The sequence below is a fragment of the Budorcas taxicolor genome, chromosome 4 (genome assembly GCF_023091745.1).
Source record: "Budorcas taxicolor isolate Tak-1 chromosome 4, Takin1.1, whole genome shotgun sequence".
Lineage (NCBI taxonomy): Eukaryota > Metazoa > Chordata > Mammalia > Artiodactyla > Bovidae > Budorcas > Budorcas taxicolor.
The window spans coordinates 106541862-106561869 of NC_068913.1; the positions used below are offsets into that span (position 1 = coordinate 106541862).

At 45.2% G+C, this 20008-nt stretch overlaps 1 protein-coding gene across 1 annotated transcript in view; it reads right to left on the minus strand.

The window, feature by feature from the left end:
- Positions 1–18411, minus strand: part of DENND11 (DENN domain containing 11) — a 44755-nt gene extending 26344 nt beyond the window's left edge. Inside the window, exon 1 of the mRNA XM_052639093.1 lies at positions 18162–18411. Coding sequence (XP_052495053.1) covers positions 18162–18411 — 250 coding nt within the window. The remainder of the gene's footprint in view (positions 1–18161) is intronic.
- Between the last annotated feature and the right edge of the window lie 1597 nt (positions 18412–20008).

Genomic DNA, 20008 nt, shown 5'->3' on the forward strand with positions numbered 1-20008 from the left:
TAACCCTCTCTCAAGGCTAACTATTATCCTGACTTCTAACACCACAAATGAGCTTTGCTGTTCTTGAAATTTACATAAATGCAATCAGCATTTGCATTTAGAGAGCTGACTGGCTCAGATTATGAACTCCTTATTGCAATTTTCAGACTTAAACTGAAGAAAGTAGGGAAAACCACTAGACCACTCAGGTATGACCTAAATCAAATCCCTTATGATTATACAGTGGAAGTGAGAAATAGATCTGATAGACAGCATACCTGATGAACTATGGATGGAGGTTCGTGACATTGTACAGGAGACAGGGATCAAGACCATCCCCATGGAAAAGAAATGCAAAAAAGTAAAATGGCTGTCTGGGGAGGCCTTACAAATAGCTGTGAAAAGAAGAGAAGCAAAAAGCAAAGGAGAAAAGGAAAGATATTCCCATTTGAATGCACAGCTCCAAAGAATAGCAAGGAGAGATAAGAAAGCCTTCCTCAGTGATCAATGCAAAGAAATAGAGGAAAACAACAGAATGGGAAAGACTAGAGATCTCTTCAAGAAAATTAGAAATACCAAGGGAACACTTCATGCAAAGATGGGCTCAATAAAGGACAGAAATGGTATGGACCTAACAGAAGCAGAAGATATTAAGAAGAGATGCCAAGAATACACAGAAGAACTATACAAAAAAAGATCTTCATGACCCAGATAATCACAATGGTGTGATCACTCACCTAGAGCCAGACATCTTGGAAAGTGAAGTCAAGTGGGCCTTAGAAAGCATCACTACGAACAAAGCTAGTGGAGGTGACGGAATTCCAGTTATTTCAAATCCTAAAAAATGATGCTGTGAAAGTGTTGCACCCAATATGCCAGCAAATTTGGAAAACTCAGCAGTGGCCACAGGCCTGGAAAAGGTCAGTTTTCATTCCAATCCCAAAGAAAGGCAATGCAAAAGAATGCTCAAACTACCACACAATTGCACTCATCTCACACGCTAGTAAAGTAATGCTCAAAATTCTCCAAGCCAGGCTTCAGCAATACGTGAACCGTGAACTTCCAGATGTTCCAGCTGGTTTTAGGAAAGGCAGAGGAACCAGAGATCAAATTGCCAACAACTGCTGAATCATCGAAAAAGCAAGAGAGTTCCAGAAAAACATCTATTTCTGCTTTATTGACTATGCCAAAGCCTTTGACTGTGTGGATCACAATAAACTGTGGAAAATTCTGAAAGAGATGGGAATCCCAGACCACCTGACCTGCCTCTTGAGAAACCTGTATGCAGGTCAGGAAGCAAGAGTTAGAACTGGACATGGAACAACAGACTGGTTCCAAATAGGAAAAGGAGGAAGTCACCCTGCTTATTTAACTTATATGCAGAGTACATCATGAGAAACGCTGGGCTGGAGGAAGCACAAGCTGGAATCAAGATTGCCGGGAGAAATATCAATAACCTTAGATATGCAGATGACACCACCCTTATGGCAGAAAGTGAAGAGGAACTAAAAAGCCTCTTGATGAAAGTGAAAGAGGAGAGCGAAACAGTTGGCCTAAAGCTCAGCATTCAGAAAACTAAGATCATGGCATCTGGTCCCATCACTTCATGGGAAATAGATGGGGAAACAGTGGAAACGGTGTCAGACTTTAGTTTTGGGGGCTCCAGAATCACTGCAGATGGTGATTGAAGCCATGAAATTAAAAGATGCTTACTCCTTGGAAGGAAAGTTATGACCAACCTAGATAGCATATTCAAAAGCAGAGACATTACTTTGCCAACAAAGGTCCATCTAGTCAAGGCTATGGATTTTCTAATGGTCATGTATGGATGTGAAAGTTGGACTGTGAAGAGAGCTGAGCGCTGAAGAATTGAACTGTGGTGTTGGAGAAGACTCTTAAAGAGTCCCTTGGACTGCAAGGAGATCCAACCAGTCCATCCTAAAGGAGACCAGTTCTGGATGTTCATTGGAAGGACTGATTCTGAGGCTGAAACTCCAATAGTTTGGCCACCTCATGCAAAGAGTTGACTCATTGGAAAAGACCCTGATGCTGGGAGGTATTGGGGGCAGGAGGAGAAGGGGACGACAGAGGATAAGATGGCTGGATGACATCACCAACTTGATGCACATGAGTTTGGGTGAACTCCGGGAGTTGGTGATGGACAGGGAGGTCTGGCATGCTGCGAGTCATGGTGTTGCAAAGAGCCGGACACGACTGAGCGACTGAACTGAACTGAATCATCATTTGTATTCGTGTCTTTTTTTTTGGCTCCATATTTTTTGCAAGATTCATCCATGGCGATGCATATAGCAATTATTTGTTCATTTATTATTTCCGTCGTATGCTAGTGACACAACTTATGTATCTACTTAACTGTGGATGCACACTTAGCTTATTTCTTATTTGAAGCCATTAGAAACAGCACTGGTGTAAACAATTCCATACTTGTCATCTGGTGACTCCATATGCAGTAGCTTTGTAACGCATGACCCAGCTGGGCTAATACACATTTCTCAGAATTCCCTTCTTTGTACGTTTCCAGTTGAGACTGGGAAGGGGAAGTGAAGCGGTAGCCGTACTATGTTTGTGTGGGAAGGTCAGTGAGGGAGCTTCAGGTAAGCTGATACCTGTTGTGCATATCTTGTAGGCTCATCACACTTTGGTGGGGGCGGGGGGGAACGAGGTCTGCTGCTGATGGATCCACTTTCCCTAGATCCTCTTTCAGCTTCTGATTCACACCCCAGGTGTGCACTTAGTTCCACAGTGAAGGGCATCGGCATCACCAGGTCAGGACACCACGTCATTAGAACTGGAGGCAATGACAGACTGACTTGTCATTCCCACCCACTCTCATGAGTTCCAGCTTATTCTCCTTTTAAAATTTCTTCTAACTGCATTACTCAAGAGACCTCAATCAGATATAAAGACAGCAGCCTTATGCAGACTATCTACCCAGCTCCCACAAATGCACAAGATCAAGTCTCTACAGTAAATCCCTGTATTCATCTCCAGTGGTTCTTTACCTAAACCTTGATTTTGACTGACACAATGTGCACACCTTTCTGTTGACAAAATCCCTGGGAGTGGAAGTCTTGTAAAAATGTTTGCATTGCTACAAACTAAGAAACAACTTCAATAATTCCCAAAGCAGTGTTTCCCAAAGCTTAGGGCTTCAGCTATATATATATATATATATAAAGGGATTTTTCAGGTTAAACAAACACAGACACATTCTTTTACTGCAGAAATTCTCAGAGCCTTTAATGTTATTCTGCATTATGAATATCTATGAGATTAATACCATGCTTAAAGTTCCAAAATTATTCTGATAAACCTATTTTTAAGTAGCATCTTAAGGGTTCAATCTTATAGAAGGCTTTTTTTTTTTTAAAGAAATACTAGTATATAAGGGGCTGCAAGTTGACCCTTAGTACATATCACTACCTTTCTTATAGGGGATAGAACTTATTCTTAGCACGGCATGAGGTGAGGTGAGGTGAGGTGAAGTCGCTCAGTCGTGTCCGACTCTTTGCGACCCCATGGACTGTAACCCTACTAGGCTTCTCCGTCCATGGGATTCTCCAGGCAAGAATACTGGAGTGGATTGCCATTTCCTTCTCCAGGGGATCTTCCCGACCCAGGGATCGAACCCGGGTCTCCCACATTGGAGGCAGACGCTTTAACCTCTGAGCCACCAGGGAAGCCCTTTAGCATGGCATATGGTCTTCCAAATGATGACTATGTTTCTCTGTACCTTCTTATAAATAGGTATGGCTACACAAGTAAATTCTGGCTAATGGGATCTGGACAGAAATTAGGTGAGTCTTTCTAAAGCATGCCTTAAAAGAAAGGCGTACGCTGCCCCCTTCTTCCATCCTACTGCCTGGCATGTGGATGTAGAAATAAGCCATTTCGCATCACTCAGGTGAGGGAGGTCAGAACGACAGCGAGCGTGAGTCTAGGTCCCTGGATGACCCCATGGAGCTGAGCCGGCACTCCAGCCCTGGACCGCCGATCTCCTGTTAAGCGAAAGCTGAACTTTTTTCTTGATTAAGTCTCTGTTAATTTGGGTCTCTGGTATCCATCTTTCCTGGTGGCTCGGTGGTAAAGAATCTGCCTGCCAATGCAGGAGACCTGGGTTCGATCCCTGGGTTGGGAGATCCCCTGGAGAAGGAAATGGCAACCCACTCCAGTATTCTTGCCTGGGAAATCCCATGAACAGAGAAACCTGGCGGGCTACAGTCCCTGGGGTCGCAAAAAGTCAGACATGAATGAGCGACTGAGCACGTACACTTCTGGTATTCATGGCCAAACATATATCTTAATATACATTAATACATATATTAATACAGCTTATACAGCTTAATACAGCTGATCTGAGGAATAAAGCCTCCAGTTCCTCAGCTCAGTTCTCAAAGCTTCGTTCTTATTCTGCTGTGCCTGGACAACCCTCGTTGCACAGAAATTGAAAGAATCAGATGAAGGGAATGACACTGTTATTTGCATCCTTCTCTGCTAGATGGATGCAAGCCCCTCTCAGTTGGGAAGGAAGGTCCATCACGGTCAGGCTGAACCACAGAATGGAGTGTGGACTCCAGGACACCACTCTGGGAACGGTTCTTTATCCCACAGAAAGAACATTTCTGCTGACATACTCCTTGAATGAAAGGAAAGGAGATAAATCTGCTATGGCCCTCATCCCAGCCTAATACAATCACTGTCTTAGATGTCTGTCTCCCCGGGAGACTGGACTTCTTAAAGGCAGGGACTCTGCTTGTTTAGCTTTATATCCCAACAGAGCACAGTGCTTAGCATAGGACAGGATGAACATTAAAACAAAAACAAAAACCCAGCTTTACTGAGGACAAGCGTGATTTTAAAAAGCTAGTAGTAATGATAGTGGGTTTTTTTAGGTTTTTTTTTTTTTAATGTGGGACTGTTTTTAAAGTCTTTATTGAATATGTTACAATATTGCTTCTGTTTTATGTTTTGGTCTTTTGGCTGCAAAGCATGCGTGGTCTTAGCTCCCCGACCAGAGATGGAATCTGTGCCCCCTGTACTGGAAGGTGAAGTCTCATCCAATGAATCACGAGGGAAGTCCTAGATATTGTAGCTAGGTAGAAAAACGTCCTTTTTCTCAGGACGTTTATACTGAAAGGAGTGAAGTCATGTCGGCATTTAGTTTCAAATGGTTGAGGAAGAGAGTTTATATCTGCATTTAATAAGTTCTGATACAATGCTTCCTGAATTTGTGTCAGTTGATATATATTGAGAATAATGTGCACACAGGAATTTCACATTTGCTAATGCTAATAGATTCAATGTGATCTCAATGAAAACCCCAGTAAGCTATTTGTGGATATTGACAAGTTAATTCTAAAGTTTACATGGAAAGGCACAAGGCTAAAATTAGCCAGCACGATACTGAAGAGAACCAACACTACCCGATTCTAACTAAGACTGACTATAAAGCCACAGGAATCCAGACAGTGTGGCATTGCCACAGATAGATCAATGAAAGAGAATAGACAGCCCCAAAATATACCCACATGAATACAATCAACTGATCTTTGCCAAAGGAGCTCAGGTCATAAAATGGGAAAAAAGATAGTCTTTTCAACAAGCGGTGTTAGAACAACTGAACATCCATATGCAAAAAACGAATCCAGACACAGACCTTACACTTTACACAACAAGTAACTCAATATGAATAGTATGCTTAAATGTAAAATGCAAAATTATAAAACTTGTAGAATATAGGAGAAAATCTAGGTTACTTTGGGTTTAGCAATATTTTTAGATACAACATCAAAAGCATCATCCACGAAAAAAAAATTTGCTAGTTGTACTTCATTAAAATTAAAAACTTCTCATCTGTGAAAGATGCTATTGAGAGAATAAAAAGACAAACTCATGATGGGGCAAAATATCTGCAAAAACATATCTGATAAAGGCTTAAATCCAAATATACAAAGAACTCTTAAAACTCAACAATAAGAAAACAACTCAATTTAAAAAATGGACAAAATATCTAAATAGACATCTCACCGAAGAAGATATGTAGATGGCCAACACATACATGAAAACCTGCTCAGTATCGCGTCATCAAGGAACTGCCAATTAAAATAATGAGACTGTATTACACACTACTCAGGTATTCTCACCTGGAGAATCCCCATGGACAGAGGAGCCTGACAGGGGTCCGTGGGGTCGCAAAGAGTTGGACAGGACTGAGTGACTAAGCACACACAGAATGGTCAAAATCCAGAACGCTAAAACACCAAATACTGACAAGGGTGTGCATCAACAGGAAACCTTGTCCACTGCTGGTGGGAGTGCAAAATGGTACAGCCACTTAGAATGACAGTTTGACAGTTTAGTTTACAAAATCAAATATATGCGTACCACACAATCCAGCATCCTTTGTATTTATCCAATGAGTTGAAAACTTATGTCCACACAAAAGCCTGTACATTGACGTTTACAACAGCTTTACTTACAATTGCCTACAACTGGAAGCAACCAAAATCTCCTTCAAAAAGGTGAATGGGTTAAAAAAACTGAAGGATATCCATATAAAACACACTGTGCTGGGCTTAGTCACTCAGTCGTGTCCAACTCTTTGTGACCCCATGAACCTTAGCCCGCCAGGCTCCTCTGTCCTTGGGGATTCTCCAGGCAAGAATACTGGAGTAGGTTGCCGTGCCCTCTTCCAGGGGTTCTTCCCAACCCAGGAATCAAACCCAGATCTCCTGCATTGCAGGCGGATTCTTAACCATCTGAGTCAACAAAACACCATTCAACAACAAAAGGAAATGAGCCACCAAGCCACACAAAGGCATGGAGGGAACTTCTTAAAAGCATATTGCTAAGTGAAAGAAGCCAGTCCAAAAAAGATATATTCTGTATAATCCTGACTATATGACATTTTGGAAAGGAAAATCTACAGACAGTAAAAAAAGATCTGGGGATAATCAAGGATAAATAACCAGAGCACAGAGGAGTTTTAGGGCAGTAAAATTATTCGGCATGATACTGTTATGGTAGATAACCTAACACTGTGCATTTTTCAAAACCCAGAGAAAGTACAACACAAAGAATGAACCCTAATGAAACCATGAACTTCAGTTAATAATAATGCATGAATATTGGTTCAACAATTGTAGCAAATATGCCACACTAATGCAAGATGTCAATAACAGGCAATGTAGGTGGGTGGGTAAGGGAAGAAGGTATATGATATGGAAACTCTGTATTTGCTGCTTAATTGTCCTATAAACCTAAAACAGGTTAATTATCCTGGGGGTAGAAACGATATTGTGGTTTAGGCAGGGTAATGGCCTTTTTCTTAGGAGATTTATACTTAAGTATTTAGAAATGAAATGCCATGATGCCTGCAAGTTACTTTCAAACAGTTCAGAAAAAAAGTATGTCTATACATCCTCAGTTCTGCTATAATGCTGGCGGAATTTGTTCCAAAGCAACCGACATATTAACAGTTTGATCACAGAGAATTTCATGTGTGCTGATACATGATTTTGATCTCAAGGATTACAATGTGCGTACAGAAAACTGCACCCAGCTGCAGAAATATACAAGATGAATCCCAACACAATACTCAAACCCCTGCCTGCTACCTCGGTTCACCAAGTGTGTCCTGAGCTGCATTTATCTCCTCTAGTGCTACGACTTTCCACCCAGTTTCACAAAGCCCTTTTCCACTGCTTCATAGTAACTCACAAGCCCCACCCTTCCCACAACCACCTTCGTAAGCAAACCACAGGTCTTTTTCTTTTTGAGTGCCATATTTAAAGTAGTGATGTATTTCTTAACTATTTAATATACGTACAGTCGTCCTACCACTTTTTATTATGTTCCTAACTTTCAAGTGTTACTCAAGAGGTTTTTAAATGTTGTGCCCCTCACCCCATCTTCCCCAGAAATGCTATGGTTTTTACTGCAGGATTTGCTTAGCACAGTGGTTTTTAGAAATGCATATTTCACATCATGGTAGAACTGACTTTACAAGGATAAAGCAAATACGGCAAAACGTCAACAAACGGGGAGTGAAGGATCTACCTAAGTGAGGGATTTACAGCTTTTTTAAATTTCCTAAGGTGTAAAACAATTCAACATAAGATGACAGAGTAGAAGGACTTGAGCTTACCTCCTCTCACAAAAACACCAAAATCACAACTCCCTGCTGAACAACTATCACAAAAAAAGACTGGAACCTATCAAAAAAAATACTCTACATCCAAAGACCAAAAAAAAAAAAGTCACAATGAGATGTTTTTCCAAGGACAAACCAGGAAGAAATAGCCAATATGAACAGAGTAATCACAAGTACTGAAATTGAAACTGTCATTTAAAAACCCAACAACAGAAGTCCAAGGCTTGCTGACTTCACAGGTGAATTCTATCAAACATTTAGAGATGAGTTAACACCTATCCTTATGAAACTCTTCCAAAAAAATTGAGGAAGGAACACTCCCAAACTCATTCTATTAGGCCACCATCACCCTGATACCCAAACCAGACAAAATCAACACACACAAAAGAAAGTTACAGGCCAACATCACTGATGAATACAAATGCAAAAACCCTCAACAAAATACTAGCAAGCCAAATCCAACAATACATTAAAAAGATCATACACCAGGATCAAGTGGGATTTATCCCAAGGATGCAAGGATTTTTCAATATCCACAAAACAATTGGTGTGATACACCATATTAACAAACTTAAGAATAAAAACCATATGATTATCTCAATAGATGCAGAAAAAGCTCTTGACAAAATTCAACACCAGTTTATGATAAAAATAAAAACAAACCAACCAACAAACACTCTCCAGAAAGTAGACACAGAGGGAACCTACCTCAACATGCTGCTGCTGCTGCTAAGTCGCTTCAGTCATGTCCGACTCTGTGTGACCCCAGAGACGGCAGCCCACCAGGCTCCCCCGTCCCTGGGATTCTCCAGGCAAGAACACTGGAGTGGGTTGCCATTGCCTTCTCCAATGCATGAAAGTGGAAAGTGAAAGTGAAGTCAGTCAGGTCCAACTCCTAGCGACCCCATGGACTGCAGCCTACCAGGCTCCTCCGTCCATGGGATTTGCCAGGCGAGAGTGCTGGACTGGGGTACCATTGCCTTCTCCACCTCAACATAATAAAGGCCATATATGACAAACCCGCAGCTAACATCATACTCAATGGTGAAAACATGAAAGCATTTCCTCTAAGATCAGGAACAAGAATGGATGTCTACTCCTGCCACTTTAATGCAACAGCTTTGCAAGTCCTAGCCATGGCAAACAGGAGAAAAAAAGAAAGGAATCCGAACTGGAAAAGAAGTTGAACTGTCTCCGTTTTCAAATGACATGATACCATACATAGAAGATGCTAGTAATACCAGAAAACTACTAGAGTTCATCAATGAATTCAGTAAGGCTACAAGATACAAAATTAAGACAGAAATCTCTTGCATTTCTATATACTAACAACAAAAGATCAGAAAGAGAAATTAAGGAAACAATTCCACTTACAATTGCATCAAAAAATAAATTACCTATGAATAAACCTACCTAAGGAGGCAAAAGATCTGTACTCTAGAAAACTATAAGACACTAATAAAAGAAACTGAAGATAACACAAACAGCTGCAAAGATATACCAGTTCTTGGATTGGAAGAATCAGCACTATCAGGATGCTTACACTATCCAAGGCAATCTACAGATTCAATATAATCCCTATGAAATTATCAATGGCATTCTTCAACAAACTTTTTTTTTTTTTAATTTGTATGAAAATACAGAAGGCCCTGAATAGCGAAAGCAATCCTGAGAAAGAAAAATGGGGCTGGCTCCTTGACTTTAAACTACAAAGCTACACTAATCAAAACAGTATGGTACTGGCACAAAAGTAGAAATATAGATCAATGGAACGGGAAGCCCAGAAATAAACCCACACACCTATGGTCAATTAATCTAGGACAAAGAAGGCAAGAATGTACAATGCAGAAAAAAGTCTCTTCAATAAGTGGTGCTGGGAAAACTGGACAGCTACATGTAAAAGACAGCTACACGTAAATCAGAACATTCTCTAACACCAAACACAAAAATAAGCTCAAAATTGATTGAAGACCTAGAGGTAAGGCCAGATACTATAAAACTCTTAGAGGAAAACATAGGCAGAACGCTCTTTGACATAAATCAAGTAATATCTTTTCGGATCCACCTCTGAGAGTAACGAAAATAAAAAAAAAAATAAACAAATGGAACCTACGTAAACCTAAAAAGCTTTTACACAGCAAAGGAATCATAAGCAAAATGAAAAGAGAACCCATACAATGGGAGAAAATATTTGCAAAGTGACTGACAAGGAATTAATCTCCAAAATGTACAAACAGCTCATGCAACTCAATATTAAAGAACAAACAGCCCAGTCAAGAAGTGAGTGCTCAGTTGCTCAGTCGGGTCCGACTCTTTGATACCATGAACTGTAGCCTGCAGACTCCTCTGTCCATGGGATTTTCCAGGCAAGAACTGTAGAGTGGGTTTCCATTTCCTTCTCCAAAGAAGTGGGTGGAAAATCTAACTATGCATGTCTCCAAAGAAGACCTACAGATGGCCAAAAGGCACACAAAAAGATGCTCACATCACTAGAGGAACGCATATCAAAACTACAGTGAGGCACCACCTCACATCAGTCAAAACAGCCAACATCAAAAAGTCTACAAATAAATGCTGGAGAGGGTGTGGAGAAAAGGGAACCCTCCTATATTGCTGGCAGGAAGGTAAACTGGCACACCCATTATGGACAACAGTATGGAGGTTCCTTAAAAAAATACCTACCATATGATCCCGCAATCCCAGTTCTGGGCATGTATCTGGAGAAAACTATAATTTAAAAAGATACATGCACCCCAGTGTTCACCGTAGCCCTATTTGCAATAGCCAAGACAACCTAAATGTCCATTGACAGATGAATGGCTAAAGAAGGTGTGGTACATATCAATATATACAACGAAATATCAGTCATCAGTTCAGTCGCTCAGTCGTGTCCGACTCTTTGCGACCCCATGAATTGCAGCACGCCAGGCCTCCCTGTCCATCACTAACTCCCGGAGTTCACTCAGACTCATGTCCATCGAGTCAGTGATGCCATCCAGATTGGGCACCTACTGACCTGGGGAGTTCCTCTTTCAATATCCTATCATTTTGCCTTTTCGTGGTGTTCATGGGGTTCTCAAGGCAAGAATACTGAAGTGGTTTGCCATTCCCTTCTCCAGTGGACCACATTGTGTCAGACCTCTCCACCATGCCGGCCCGACCTGGGTAGCCCCACAGGGCATGGCTTAGTTTCATTGAGTTGGACAAGGCTGCAGATAAAAAAGAATGAAATAATGCCACTTGCTGCAACATGAAAGGACCTGGAGATTATCACACCAAGTGAATTAAGTCAGAGAAAGACAAATACCATATACTTATATGTGGAATCTAACATGAAAGAAACGAACTTATTTACAAAGCAGAGACAGACTCACAGGCTTTGAAAACAAATTTATGGTACCAAAGGGGAAAGGTGGGGAGGAGAGATAAATTAGGAGTTAGGTATTAACATATACACACTACTACGTATAAAACAATCACCAAGGACCTACTGTATAGCACAGGGAACTCAATATTCTATAATAACCTATATGAGGAAAGAATCTGAAAAAGAATGGATATATGTATATGCATAACAGAAGCACTTTGCTGTACATCTGAAACTAACAATACTGCAAATCAACTATACCCCAGGATAAAAGAAAAATAAAAAATATATATCCTATGAATTAAGGAACATAACTGAAATAACAGAGATGGGAAAAACCATAAGGTAAGCATAAAGGACTTCGCAAAAGCAAAAACTAATTGAGACAATGTGTTATATTTAGGAGGATGAAGCAGCATGATGGCTAAAGGTCATTCTTTAACAGAAAGAAAACATGATGCTCAAAAATTAGAAGCCCATTTATATAAGAAAATTGTACAGGCTTAAAGGAAAGTGATTTTGCAAAAATAACAATCCTTGTGGTCAGCCATGTAGGGCCAGACAAACCTCACACAGAATGCTACCTACCCCAGGCTCAGCCCTCACATGCAAAGCCATTCGGTTTTCCAAATCTCCTCACCACACTTCAGGAACCCAGCCAGGGAGCTGAGGCCTGGCAGGATTGAACAGGAGGGCTGATCCCAGGGGTAAGCAATTAAAGAGAGGGGGCAATCAACATGGACAGGTGCCTTATTTCCCAGCTTGCTCTCCTTCCATCTCCAAGTCCCCCCTTGCCTTGGGCCTATCACAGGTACCCACGGTCCCTGCCTAGCCTCCAGCTGCTAAGACAACTTATGTGGAGGGATGGATATGACAGCACGAAGAACAGACGTGGCAATCTGCTTTGTGTACCTTCAGCCAGTCATTCAGTAGATATTGGTGGAACATAACTTGGCAGCCTGGAGCCAGACGCTGGGCTGGGGCACAGAACTTGCACCAACAGATTACTGAGTTGGAATCTGTCTTATCTCCTACGTACAGGGCTGCCTCCATTTTCTCTTTCGCTCAAAATGTGGAATGACCACCCCTCGCCCCAGCATATTTGGACTTCATTAACCAGCATTTCTCCAGAGAAAAGAAAACATCAGCTGCCACTGTTGCTGCCTGTGAGAAAGCTGATCTCAGAAAACCGAAAGTGGAGAAAGCAATGGTCTTGAACCAAAACAATCTCTTTCTAATGGGAAATACGTGACTTTCCTTCCTCCTTTTCTCCCTCCTTGCTGGGTGGTTCCCAACCAACAATTTCCTCCTGAGGTCTTGATTTCATAATCAGCGACTGATGCAAAGGTCCTGTTACCGCTCCTTTGACCTCCAGTGGGGAGCTCTGTACCAGTTCTCCCCCTCTCAGAAGAAATGTGCCTTGATTTTCAGCCTTTCCTTCAGCTTCTGCCCATCAGCATACACACAGGCCCTCATTCCAGTCAGAGGTACAAAGGAATCCTGTCTCACGAAAAAAGGCAAGAGTCCAGGAGTACTCGTGGTCCCCACTTCTGCAGTAGGCCTCCAACCCTAAATGGAAGAAACCTCAGAAGCTTACAGGGTTCAGATTCTAACACCAGGAATGTCAACAGCCCATATCATTCGACTGGGTCTTACATAGCTTTGTCGTAACATCACCTAGGATGAGAGTCTATCCAAAGCCAAGGAAGAAAGGGTCAGGATAAAGAAACCTGAGGCAGGAAGAAATTCATCCTGGTGATTTCAAGTCAGCCATATGCCAATCCATGGCTGAATTCCAATGCATTAATTTTACATGGAAGAAACTTTCCATTTCACGGACGCCGTATCATTTTGCACCAGGCAGTGGTGTGGTGTGATGTGGGAAGGACCACAGACATTGGATGCAGGCAGAGCAGGCTTGCCTCTGGGTCCTGCCCCCACCTCTGCTCTGCGACTTAAGACGACTTCACCGCCCCGTGCCTCTGTCTGCCTCATGACTGAGAATGCTGTTGAAGGGATTAGATAATTCCTGGTCCACGGTGGGCATTCGGTAAGCGGTGGGTGTTAAGACTTCCCCTCCTACTCGAGTCTCCATCAGCTTTCAAGAGAAGAAACAGAAGTCACAGCAGATGGTCACCAACTGACTTGTCTCTGAAAACCCCAAGTAGGTGAATCACCAACAGCCTGGGAAAGAGTCTGCCAATATGGGAACTAAAGAAATCCACCGGTTGTAATCCACCAACTTCTGATCGAAAGTACAGACAAAGGCCATGGCCAAATTACATCACTCGGAGAGGCTTGCTTGCCTTGGCTATCGGAACCAGCCTCCTCTTGGCCTCTGTGAGCCGGCCATCCCTAGGACTGCTCTTCCTGTTTCAAAACTACACTCCAAATTTTCCACTCTCATTCTCCTCTGTCACTTTCCCACCCAGTGGCTGGAGCCATTTATTATTTGCAGGAGTCAGATGACCTGGCAGTCCTCCAAGTTATGCCTCAGACGCCACACCTGGCCCTGTCTCCCTGGGCCTCCATGTCACCGTCGTTGAAAAGAAAATAGCTTGTGTTTTGTTGACTGTAGGGAGAATGTATGGAGGTTAAAACTTGTGCATGTGAGTGATTTTAAATATTATGGTCATTTGAAGCATGCACTAAATTAAATAAGGGGTTTAGATGTAACTGAGGCACTGGCTAGAGGTTGAGGGAGGAACAGGTAATTCATCCCTAATCAGGAAGAACAAAGGAAAAAGAGACATCCTATAAACCGCGGCAGGTGTCCCACCCCTCAGGCATCCCCACATAAACACACACACGCGAAGGAATTTTCCCCGGACACCCACAAAATAACCCTGTAGAAAATGGAGCTGTTGAAAGTAGATCTCATAAATAACCAGTCTGGCAAGGCTGAATCACAGGTATCATCCATCGTAAGTTCAAACCTCTACCAGGCTCAGGCCCATACACAGGCCCTCAGTTGCACGGTGAGACTGTTAATGTCACCTTCAGAGAGGGGGTTGGGGAGGGGGGAGGCTGATTTCCAAGCATGACATTACCTTTTCCCTTAATTAGGCAGAGGAAGAAAATTTAGTTCCTAGAGACCCGAAGAACAGAGTCAAAGCTCTAAATGATGGGTTGGACACAATAAAAAAGCAATATTCTGGCTGCCAATCTCTCCCACCCGGCTCGCAGAGTCAGCATCTGGGCCTGCTTTCAATAGCAGCTTTGTAGCCCAGATGGCCGGCACCACCACCATCCCAGGGACTCCCTGCTCCAGATAAAGACTGAGTGTGTCCGCGAGTGAGTGTGTGAGATAGAGACAGAGAGGACGGAGCGAGAGTGCGTGTCAGAGAGAGCGAGAGCCTGTACCTCTCTTGACCCTGAAGCCCTGGTCCTCACATCATCTACGGACCCAACCATACTTCAAACTGTAGCTCCAATGAAAATAACATTCTTTATGCCCCTACCGTCTTCTCTGATTCTTCCTACAGATGCTCAAGCCCAAACCTGTATCTGAAAGTATATACTCTCTTATTCCCATATAGCAGTCTGAGAATCACTGAACATTCCCTGTCCAAGAGTGTGTGTGTGTGTGTGTGTGTGTGTGTAATCAGGTCCACTTCTCCCTCTCATCCGTCCAAGTGTGTGTGTGTGCGTGCGTGTAACCAGGGTCCACTCCTCCGTCTCGTTCCCTTTCAGCACACAGACCACTCACGCCCTGACGGATGACCCACAGGGGTGGATTCTCTCCTCCCCATCCCCTCTTGCACTCTCGCAGGCACACACACCAACATGTTGTTACCTGCACCAGGAGGGAAGATGAATGAAATACCCACGCCCTAGGCAGTAAGTGCCTGGGGAGGTTTGGGGAGAAGGGGGAGGGGAGGATGTGGAGGACACAGTGGGAGGCGTGGGGCGCAGATGGGCAGACACAGAGACCACAGTGTCTCCTATGTAAGAACTTCTGTGATACGATCTGATTTGGGTAAAGAAGCCAGTATTCACTTTACTACTTTGGGTATCATAGGCTTAGGAAGGCAAAAGTCTTGGTGGACCAAGATGAAACAGCAACACAGAGCAGACCTGCCTCCATAGCAGGATAAAGGTTGAGACACTCAACTGAAACTGGGACACAGAAGCCTGGCCCCAGTGACGTCTGCCACTACCTGGGTATCCGAGGGCCTATGTGTCACCTCTGCAGACCGAGACTCCCCTAACCCTCACACAAGGGACAGGCTCTCTGAGGCCCTCGTCCCAGTGTTGGCCTTTGTGGCCCTGGGAACCCCAGGAGCATTCATTCACTCATTCATCCCATCTTTTACTTTTAGGTGCCTCATCACACAATTTTTACTCAATACAGATACTATCAGAATTTTTTTTTTTTTTTTACATTCGGAAAAAAAGTGCCATTCGGAACTAGGAAAATGATGAAAGAGAATTACGGGCAGGAAACAGCAGCTTTCCAAACAAAAACAAAAACAAAAACCATCAATCATAATTAAAAACACACTGCCTCCTGCCCACCCCACTTTTCCCCACCCATTCTTTCCCCTCTCTGCACACAGTTAACACGAAAAGTTAGGAGGGCAGATGTTCAGGTCATGTTGTATACACTTGAAAGACAACCAGACTCACAGCCACACATTTATCAGCTAGTTAATATTTCCAAATTACTTAATCATCTTCTGTTTGCTCATGTATAAATGGGGTATAAATGATCATCCAATTAGAATGGTGGTGAGAATTAAGTGAAACAGCATTATAGTAGAACACCTACGCAAAGCAGGTGTCCAAAAGCCTGTTAAATCCCTTCTTTCCACACTATCTTAATCTGAAAGCCATTACAAATACACACTTGTGTACGGGTGTGTCTCCACACACAAATACTTGCACACATACCCACAAAACCATGCTCACCAGCTGTGACTAACAAGGCAGGGGGAGGGGCCCAGCTCTGAGGTACTTTTCAGTATTATTAACTCCACCTGTGGTTAGCCCAGAATTATCTTTTTTTCCTCCTCCTCTTCCCCTCTGTCTTTACCATCAGTGCAACCACTGCTAAATCAGCCCCTGTGAATGCTCCCTCTCCATTTCTAGCTACTCTTAAACACTTTTCAGAAAGAATTTCATGTGCATATCCATTTACAGAAGGAATAAGGAATATTATGAGTTACAAAATAGTATGTTTTTCTCTAGTGATCAAGGTTACTTCAGTCAAAAATGAACAGTTTTCCTGTCTGGGAGTGCCAACCATATGTCAGTTAAGCAGCCTATGTGATGAGCATTAAAAAACAAAAAATAGAAAATGACAGTATGTACATGTGAAAGCGATTAGTTCTATTTCATGAAACTTTAATGTATGTATGGAGCAAACTGATTGGTATGTACAATGAATTTCATATGTTGGGTCACGGTCGAAAAAGTTTGAAAGCCATAGGGAAGGGGCCAAGGAATCGCCAGGAGTCAGAAAGGTCTAGTCTCCCCACAGCTGTTCCTCTTTCTTCCTGGGCCTTGCTGGGTTCCAATCCTGCCCATCTTCTGACATCTCAAGATCCTCACCCCTTTTCCTTTCCCTTTCACCCCATCACAACCTTTCATGTTTTTCAGAAAGGTTTCTACAGCTCATCCTTGGAGGACCAGGTAGGGAACTAGAGAAAAAAGCTGACACTCCACATAATCAGACACTCCACATTCCAGCAACTTCAGTGGACTGAGAACAGAAAGACCCATCTGGGTTTTCTTAACCCCAATTCCATGGACAGAGGAGCCTGGCAGGCTCAGGTCCGTGGGGTTGCGAAGAGTCCTACACGACTGAGCGACTAACACTTTTCAGAACCATGAGCTCTCCTCCCTCCACTCCTGAGAGCAGAGCCCTTCCCCGACCACTTGAGGCTCTCCGAGGGAGGTATTAGCGACTGCACAACAACTTAACGCCTTCACTTTTGAACCCCAGGAATTCGCTCACCAGTAAAATGCACACTTCCTTACCGGATGGTTAGGTAAAAGATTATGCGAGGTCACCCTTTAACTCTCCAAAAACACCCGCCAAGAGCCTACCGGGGAGGTTTCTCTTTTAATCCGTCTCCAGCTTAATCCCTCTGTGCCATCCCTTAATGCTCCAGGCGTTAATTGCTCAAAATAATGCCGTCAGAGAGACTGAACTTGGGCGCTCACAAAGTTACCAGGCGGAGAGGGATGGGGAGCGAGGGCGGGAAGCAGAGAAGCTGGAGGCTTAGGACGATCTGTTTCCGAAGGAATTCACCTAGAGGGGTGGAGGGGCGTTCCTCCTCTTCACAGGAGAACCCGATTAGCCGAGCCCGAAAAGAAAACAAAAGCTAGGGTGCCCGTGGCCACGAACAGGATCCTCTATCACCCGAGAAGTGCAAACAGGACTGTGGACTGGGGCGCCGGCTGGGGACCCGCCGGGAGGTAGCGGGACGGAACGGGAGAGGGGGGCCCGGGGGCGCAGGGAACAAAGCCCCACGCCCCCAGCCCGCCGAGGCACCCCCTGCCCGCCCGGGGTGGGGGGGGCAGCCGGCGGGGAGAGGGGTGCAGGTGTGCGGGTGCGCGCGCAGCGAGCCCCTCCCCCGCCGTCCCCGAAGCCCGGTTGGGGGGCGACGCTCGCCCCGCTCCCGGGGCGGCTCTCACCCGAGCGGGGATCGAAGGTGACCACGAACACGGCCACCACCTGGTCCTCCTCCACGTCGCCCAGCTCGAGGCGCCCGGGTTGCCGCAGCTCCTCGGGCTCCCGCCTCCTCGGCGGCTCCGCGGCCGCCCAGCCGCCCCCACCGCCGCCCCAGCCCCGGCCTCCAGCCTGCGGGACCGGGGCCCGCGGCGGGGAGACGGCGGGGCCCTCGGCCCAGCGCAGCAGCGGCGCCGCGTCTCCGCGCTCCACCATGGCGAGGCGAGGCGCGGCGCGGCGGCGAGGAGGAGCCGCGGGCGGCGAGGGGCGGGCGCAGGGGCGGGCTGCGGGAACTCCCCTCGCCGGGCGGGCTGCCCGCCGCCGCCGCCGCCGCCCGGGCCTCCGCGCACCCGCCGCGCCGCCGCCGCCGCCCCAGGCCCGCACCTGCCCCGGCCGCCCCGCCCCGCGCCCAGCGTCCTCCCACCCCGCTCGGCTGCGTGCAGATCCCGCCCGAGGAGGCGTCCTCCCTACCCGCTTCGCGGAACTGCGTGCCGGGTTTGAGATTTCACGGATGCATCTGCGCTCTCCGGGACGCGCAGCCACTTGCATCTGTCTACCTGTGCTTTCTCACCTAGGATTCCGTGGGATGACCGTACCGCCGTGAATTGTTATTCGCCACCATTATTTTGAAAGTCCCCTGGACATGCAGACCGTGACAGATAGGTGTTACATAACCCTCGATGTGCGGCCAGAGCTCCCGCGGCGCTGCGAGTGAAGCAGAAGAGGGGAGCGGTGGCTGCCCGCGTTGTTTGCGCTTGGGATGTGGCCTGATCCCCTGAAGCTGTGGGCTTTGGTGTCCGGCGTGGAGCAGTTGTGTGTATCGCTCTGTCGGTGTGCCCTTGAATGGGCTGGAGAGTGCCTGACCCTGGGCTTCCTGGACCCTGCTCGGGGCGCCATCCATTGCAGCGACTGAGTCTCTACAGACAGTGGTGGACCGTGACTTGCCCTTGGCGCGGGGTGGGGGGTGGGGGCGGACAGGTTGCACTAAAGTAATCGCCTAGAGGAAAGCAGTCCCTATTCTTTAGGGTAGAATGCTGCCTGGATTCTGTATTGTTCTGAATTTTGGTCTGGAAGCAGCAACCTTGGGTCATCACTGATGATCTCCTTGAGTAGAGGGGTTAGATCGTGTTATCACTGCCCTTCTAGCTCGTAAATATGACTCTTTATAACACCCCCTGGGTAACAACCAGTAAACAAATCCACTGGGTCCTTCTGAGGGCAGGCAAAAACCCCAGGCTGTCCTGAACCGTGGAGAAACTGGGTGTCTGAACTAGTCTCTCTCCTCATCTTATTCTTTCTCATTATTTTAATGACTGTTCCCATTTTCCCCACCTCCTCTGATGACATAACCACCAGATTTACCCCAAGGGTTGAGGCATTCAAAATGTTACTTCTAAATAGAAAATGGGGGTTCATGCTGCTGCTGCTGCTAACTCGCTTCAGTCGTGTCCAACTCTGTGCAACCCCATAGACGGCAGCCCATGAGGCTCCCCCGTCCCTGGGATTCTCCAGGCAAGAACACTGGAGTGGGGTGCCATTGCCTTCTCCTATGGGGATTCATAGAATATCCTTAATCCATTCCCAAAGCCATCAGCTTTAGTCTGACTTTCCTACCCCACCCACCCACCCCCACTCCACATCAAGGGACTTCCTTTTTCTGATTTTTTGTGTGGACTCACCCCACCCAGAATCCCCTAGTTTGAATACCCTCAAGTTGTATATATATACCAGGAAATAAACTCATAATCTCCATCCCAATTGATTTGCTGTATAAACAGAAGACCAAAATGTTCACACCCTAAATCTAGCTGCT